Genomic DNA, 7,481 nt, shown 5'->3' with positions numbered 1-7,481 from the left:
TGCGAGAAAAACTAAACTATCTCTGAGCGACTGACCTTTGCATAAATTTCATTTTCGCATCATTTATATTCTAAATATGACGAAGATGGTAAGGGCTATATCAGTAAAATCACTAACTTGAATTCTTCCTTCGTCAGATCCACGTCGCAATAACTCAACTTTTCAACCTTTACCATCCCTTGTCACCACCGTAAACAACCATCATTAAGTCCTATATTTATTGAATACTCGTTAATACTAATAATAATAATATCGTAATAATGTATAGTTTATAAATATTGAATTTAATTATTTTGTAATATATATTAATTTGTGTGTTATTATGATGGTGGTAATGAATCAGTGGTGAAGTGTTTAAAGATGGCGGTGATAGTTAAGATTAGTGTTAACGATGGCAACTTGGTTGTTCATGGAAAGCCCATACTGAGAGGGGTGCCAGACAATATTCAACTTGTCCCGAGTTCCGACAATAGCCTTGTCACTGGTGCATTTGTTGGTGCCACTGCTTCCAACAGTAAAAGTCTCCATGTCTTTCCCATGGGTGTTCTAGAGTATGTTCTTCCAACTCCGTTTTCTTACTATCTTGAGATAATTTATATCTAACTTATAGTCCTAATTAATTTTGTTTTATGTGATTTATTACTAACTACACCAATCATATCAATATGATTTGCAATAGTACATGATGTTAATGGAGTGATTTATCATAATGTTACGAACTAATATTGTGTACTTATCTCTAAGACTGTTTTAGTGCGTGGGGTAATTCTGAGACTATTTGGAGCTTAGCTCTATTCTTTATATATTTTTAGAAGAAAATAGAATTATTTTATTGTGGGTAATTATGATTTAAAAAGACCAAGAATTAGACCATTTTACTGACAGAGAAGGCAACAAAATGTATAATAGAATGCGTGTAAAATGTTCACATCATATTAGACTTACGTGCATTAAATTAATAGTTAATAATTAAATTAGTTAGTTACAGCTATTAGTATATAAGCATGCACTCTTCTTTTACTCTTAATTTTTCATTTCAATTGAATCATTCCTTTTCATTACTACAGTTTGAACTAATACATCACGTAATGAGTAATGAGTATTAACTTATAATTAGGGGCATGAACAAGCTAAGTAATATTTCCTTGTGCTATTTAGGTAGAGGTTTTGTGATGACTAGCATGAATCTGATGTTAGTAATTTTTATGGAAAAAATGGTTTTATGTGCAGCGGATTACGGTTCATGTGTTGTTTCCGGTTCAAGTTATGGTGGATGACCCAGAGGATGGGAAAATGTGGAAGGGATGTCCCCCTTGAGACACAATTTATGCTCATTGAGAGCAATGGCAGTGAGATTGACGAAGACAATTCTGCAACAATCTACATTGTTATGCTTCCTCTCCTTGAAGGCCAATTCCGTGCCGTCCTGCAAGGCAACGACAAGAACGAGCTGGAGATTTGTTTGGAGAGTGGTGAGTACTATTTGGTTTATATTACATGAAACCCTGCTACCACAATTCCATAGCTTAGCTTAGCTTAGCTTATAGCTATGGAGGTCATGGTTGAATTCAGTTCAATCCCCCCTCAGCCAAGTGGCTTATTACTTCTACGATTTGCACTGGATAAACCACTCAATCACACTATCCAATGGAGTTTATAGCTTTGGAGAATATATGTATTGGATGGCAAACGACCCTTTTCCTTTTGGTATGTGATTTTGGTTTTGCAGGAGACAAGGATGTTGTTACCAGGCAAGGCCTTAACCTTGTCTACATCCATGCTGGAACGAACCCCTTCGAAGTTATCAATCAGGCTGTGAAGTAAGTGCCACCCTTTCTCAAACCTTTGAATTTTGATAACAATGGTTTTACTAATTCCCTTTTTGTTCTACTTTCTCATTCAAGGGCCGTGGAAAACCGCATGCAAACTTTCTCTCATCGCGAGAAGAAAAGGGTAAGATCATTTTCCATGTACTATTATGTTGAGATATGATTATCACAAGTTAATAATATCTAAGGGATATTGTAATTTTGTTTTTGTTGGTTTTATGCAGTTGCCATCTTTTGTTGACTGGTTTGGCTGGTGTACATGGGATGCTTTCTATACTGATGTTACTGCCGACGGTGTTGAAGAAGGCCTGAAAAGGTAGCTAGTGAGAGCATTTTGTATCATATATTGGTTTGTTTCTGATGTTTGAATATTAATTGAACATTGAAATCTATTCAATGTAATTGCAGTCTATCAGAAGGAGGTACACCGCCACGGTTCATCATCATAGATGACGGTTGGCAACAGATTGAAAGTGAACCAAACGAAGCTGATGATTGCGTCGTACAAGAAGGAGCACAGTAATATTTCTGTTTGATGTAATTAGTTATATTGTTTTTGTTACAGCTTACATCACATGCAATTGAGATCTTGGAAATTATCGAATCATTGCAGGTTTGCTACTAGGTTGACTGGTATAAAAGAAAATGCCAAATTCCAAAAGAAGAATGAACAGAACAATGAACAAGACTTAGGCCTGAAGCATGTTGTAGATGAAGCAAAGAAAAATTACAACGTGAAGTATGTCTTAGCATCATTAAATTCCATGAAGAAATTTTGAGGCAACAAACTCGTGAATTAGTACTTTGGCATCTCTCAATTAACGAATTTTTCATTTTGGGACAGAAATGTTTATGTATGGCATGCTCTAGCTGGTTATTGGGGTGGAGTGAAGCCAGCAGCAGAAGGGATGGAGCACTATGAATCTGCATTGGCCTATCCAGTACAGTCTCCCGGCATACTCGGGAACCAACCCGACATCGTCATGGACAGCCTAGCTGTCCATGGCCTTGGTCTAGTGCACCCAGAGAAGGTCTTCGATTTCTACAATGAGCTCCATGCTTACTTGGCTTCATGTGGAGTAGATGGAGTAAAGGTTGATGTTCAGAACATCATTGAGACCCTTGGTGCTGGACACGGCGGCAGAGTCATGCTCACACGCAGCTATCATCATGCACTCGAGGCTTCAATTGCTCATAACTTTCCTGATAATGGATGCATCGCTTGTATGTGTCACAACACTGATGGCCTCTATAGTTCTAAGCAGACTGCTGTTGTGAGAGCATCGGATGATTTTTACCCGCATGATCCGGCCTCTCATACCGTCCATGTTTCATCTGTAGCATACAACACACTTTTCCTTGGAGAATTCATGCAGCCAGACTGGGACATGTTTCATGTAAGTTAAAGTGAATAGTTCAATGATAACCTTTTAAATGTAGTATTGGGAAGTTTCAAATTCTATGATTGTCTCCTTGTTTCTTTGCAATTCCAGAGTTTACATCCAGCAGCCGAGTATCACGCCGCAGCTCGCGCAATCGGTGGATGTCCAATCTATGTTAGGTAAACAATAGGAGAAAACTCAGTTATTTTCACGTGAAGTTGTTAGTTGAGAACCGATAGATAACATACCTAGAAATGAAATGACCAGATTTCATTTATGATGGTTCTTTGCAGTGACAAGCCAGGCAACCACGACTTTGATCTTCTTAAGAAGCTGGTTCTCCCTGATGGTTCAGTTCTCCGTGCTCAGTTACCCGGAAGGCCCACTCTCGATTGCCTCTTCGCCGATCCTGCAAGAGATGGGACGAGGTTTTTTGACTTATTCATATGTTCTTTAATTTCAATGTTATTTGGACATAATTTGCTGAATATTTAAATGATGAATTGCTAATTCCAGCTTACTCAAAATATGGAACTTGAACAAATACTCTGGAGTAGTGGGTGCATTTAACTGCCAAGGTGCTGGATGGTGTAAGGTAGAGAAGAGGATCCGCATCCATGATGCATCTCCTGGCACTCTCTCCAGCTCCGTTGGTGCCTCTGATGTCGATCTCATAGCTCAAGTCGCCGGTCCTGGTTGGCGTGGCGATGTTATTGCCTATGCTTACAGATCAGGTACTAGTTTCGCTTCATTAATAAAATCAAATACCATCATTCTAAATACCTCAAGGGCCAGGGCACAAACACCTTGCTGTGTTTTCAGGTGACATAATTCGGCTATCAAATGGTGCTTCAGTTCCGGTGATATTAAATGTTCTGGAGTATGAGCTGTTCCATTTCTGTCCTGTGGAGGTAAAGCCTCTGTTATTGTATCCAGATACATTAATCCAATGATGTACCAAATTGATTTCTTTGGTCCAAAACTTTGCTAATCATTGTATTAGCATTGGACAGGAAATTACCTCGAGTATCTCGTTTGCAGCAATAGGACTTCTGGACATGTTCAACACTGGAGGAGCTGTGGACCAAGTTGAAATCCATAAAGTTTCTGAGAACAACAACATGGAACTATATGATGGTGAGGCTTCATCTGAAGTGACCAATGATCCGAGTTCTAACCGATCAGCAGCAGCAGCAGCAGCAGCAGCAACTATTTCTCTGAAAGTGAGGGGAAGTGGGAGATTTGGTGTATACTCCTCCCAACGTCCATTAAAGTGCACCGTCGGCGGAACCAAAACCGAGTTCAAGTATGACTTGGATACTGGGTTGACAACATTTTCTATCCCAGTTCCTGATGAGGAGATGTATAAATGGTCAATACAGATCCAAGTTTGAGTCACTAAACTTATTGGTGCACTGAAATATACTTACAACACCAGGGGATTTATATATTTCTTTTGACCCTAGCATATCTTTATCAACTGATGTTATTCTCAGCTACATCGATCACAAGTACAAATTCCATCACAACAAGTACACAAATTTGTTTGTGTGGATGGTTAGCTATTGTTATAATATATAACATAACCTAAATTCACCACTTCATACAACTAGCACAAATGTTAATCACCTAATCCACCAATGCTAATGATAACTTCAATACCAAATTTTTTACTTCTCGGCGTATTAAAAAATACAGATCTAATTCTTTTAATGCTAATGGTAACTTCAAAATTCTCTTCACAAATTTGGCGTTAAAAGTTACTATTAGCATTAAGAAAATTATATCTATATTTTTTAATGCACTAAAAAGTGAAGAATTTGATGTTAAAATAATCATTAATATTAATGAATTAGGTAATTAGAATTCGTGCTAGTTGTATAGGATGGTGAATATAGGATGGTAAATTTTGGTTATGTTGTATGTTGTAATAATAATTAACTATCTACACAAATAAATTTATGTACTTGTTGTGATGGATGCAGCTGAGAATAATATAAGTTGATGAAGATGTGTTATGGTGAAGGGGAATATATAGATCCCCTCAAGAATGTAACATGTTTGTTTCTTTCTTTCTAAAATAAAAACGTTCTCATCTGTTTCCAATGTTCTTTTGCATGGTCTACATCTGTATGTTTTCTTTTTGTTGTCAACACCACTGTGAGATTAGTGTCCAGAGAGAGAATGTGATTGAAGATATTTTCTGTAATTTAAAGCTCCTTTGCAGGTTATATTGAGATGGCGAGATATTTTGATTAATTAATTTTGTTCATTATAACTAGTAGATAGAGATGAGATTGGGCTGGTTAAAATTTTTTTGTGATGGTCCAATAGTTCAACTATAAATTAAACTTTACGTACCATATATCATTATCAAAATAATCTTTTCACATTTTATATTTTAAATCATCTTTCAATAATAATAATAATAATGTTAATAATGTGCATAAAAAAAGATGATCAGATATTTATTAAAATAAATATTGTCATTTTTATATATTAATCCATTAATAAAGATCAACTAGACTATTATCGATATTTATTATTAGATACAGAATGATATCATTTATTTACATAATTATTTAGCTCGTTTTTTTTTTTGTCACTTGGGTTGTAATTTTTTTATTTTTTTTATTTTTGTATCTTTTACCTTTTAATTTTAATTTATTCATAAAATTATGAAATAATAAGTATTTTAATAAAAAATGATGTTTTCAAATAAAAATTTTATAAAAAATTTTTAATAAATTATTATTTACTTTCTATTTTTAATATTTAAATAAAGACTAACATACTAAAATTGGATTGTAAGGCTTTTAAATTTTTTTTCTTATTTTATTAATTTTAAACTAATAAATAAAATAATTTAGTATTTAGAATTTAGTATTGTTTGATTTTCAAATTTAATGTAGGATGCTTTAGGATTTATGGTTTAAAATTAAATTGGTTAGAATTAAATGGTTTAAGATTTATAATTAAAAACTAAATTACGGTTTGTGGTTTTTTGTTTAGAATTTAGAGTTAAATAGTTTAAGATTTTGATTTTAAGATTAGAGAATTTAAAATTTTAGAATTTTAAAAACTCTTCAACTCTTGGTGTTGAAGTTATCATTAACATTAAGAGAATTACATCTGTATTTTTTAATGCGCCAAAAAATAAAGAATTTGGTGTTAAAGTTACCATTAATATTAGTGGGTTAGGTGATTAGAATTTATACTAATTGTATGAGGTGATGAATTTATGTTATATTATATGTTGTAACAATAGTTAATCATTCACACAAACAAATTTGTGTACTTGTTGTGATGGATGTAGCTAAGAATAACATCAGTTGGTGAAGGGGAATATATAGATCCCCTCAAGAATGTAACATGTTTGTTTGTTTCTTTCTAGAATAAAAACGTTCTCATCTGTTTCCAATGTTCTTTTGCATGGTCTACATCTGTATGTTTTGTTTTTGTTGTCAACACAACTGTGAGATAAGTGTCCAGAGAGAGAATGCGATTCTAGATATTTTCTGTAACTTAAAGCTCCTTTGCAGGTTATATTGAGACTTACGACACGTGATAGCTAGATATTTTGATTAATTAATTTTGTTCATTATAACTAATCTGGTTAAAATTTTTTTGTAATGGTCTAATAGTTTATCTACAAATTAAACTCTACGTACCATATATCATTATCAAAATAATCTTTTCACATTTTACATTTTAAATCATCTTTCAATAATAATAATAATAATAATAATAATAATAATAATAATAATAATAATAATAATATGCATAAAAAAAGATGATCAGATATTTATTAAAAGAAATATTGCCACTTTTATATATTAATCCATTAATAAAAATCAACTAGACTATTATCGATATTTATTATTAGATACAGAATGATATCATTTATTTATACAATTATTTAGCTCCTTTTTTTGTCACTTGGATTGTAATTTTTTTATTTTTTTATTTTTATTTTAATTCATTCATAAAATTATGAAATAATAAGTATTTTAATAAAAATTGATGTTTTCAAATAAAAATTTTATAAAAAATTCTAATAAATTATTTTTTATTTTCTATTTCTAATATTTAAATAAAAATTAACATATTAAAATTGGATTATAAACTTTTTAAATTTTTTTATTTTATTTATTTTAAACTCATAAATAAAATAATTTAATATTTAAAGTTTTGTATTGCTTGATTTAGAATTTAGTGTAGGATGCTTTAGGATTTAGTGTTTAAAATTAACGAGGCTACTCAGATAAAG

The 7,481-nt window shown here is 32.7% G+C and overlaps 1 protein-coding gene across 1 annotated transcript; it reads left to right on the top strand.

Annotated features, from left to right (window-relative positions):
* The first annotated feature begins 345 nt into the window (after positions 1 to 345).
* On the top strand, positions 346 to 4,679 carry LOC112696042 (probable galactinol--sucrose galactosyltransferase 2). The gene is made up of 13 exons (XM_025748626.2): positions 346 to 551; positions 1,231 to 1,472; positions 1,730 to 1,820; positions 1,905 to 1,953; positions 2,054 to 2,145; positions 2,238 to 2,348; positions 2,443 to 2,568; positions 2,674 to 3,226; positions 3,323 to 3,390; positions 3,505 to 3,639; positions 3,728 to 3,945; positions 4,034 to 4,122; positions 4,225 to 4,679. Exons 1-13 carry the CDS (start codon positions 361 to 363, stop codon positions 4,603 to 4,605), a joined length of 2,346 nt encoding a protein of 781 aa, XP_025604411.1. The 5' UTR covers positions 346 to 360; the 3' UTR covers positions 4,606 to 4,679.
* The last annotated feature ends 2,802 nt before the right edge of the window (positions 4,680 to 7,481 follow it).

This window comes from Arachis hypogaea, chromosome 6 (assembly GCF_003086295.3).
Source record: "Arachis hypogaea cultivar Tifrunner chromosome 6, arahy.Tifrunner.gnm2.J5K5, whole genome shotgun sequence".
NCBI lineage: Eukaryota > Viridiplantae > Streptophyta > Magnoliopsida > Fabales > Fabaceae > Arachis > Arachis hypogaea.
Note: the sequence above shows the minus strand (reverse complement) of the source record. Positions and strands in the feature narration are given on the sequence as shown.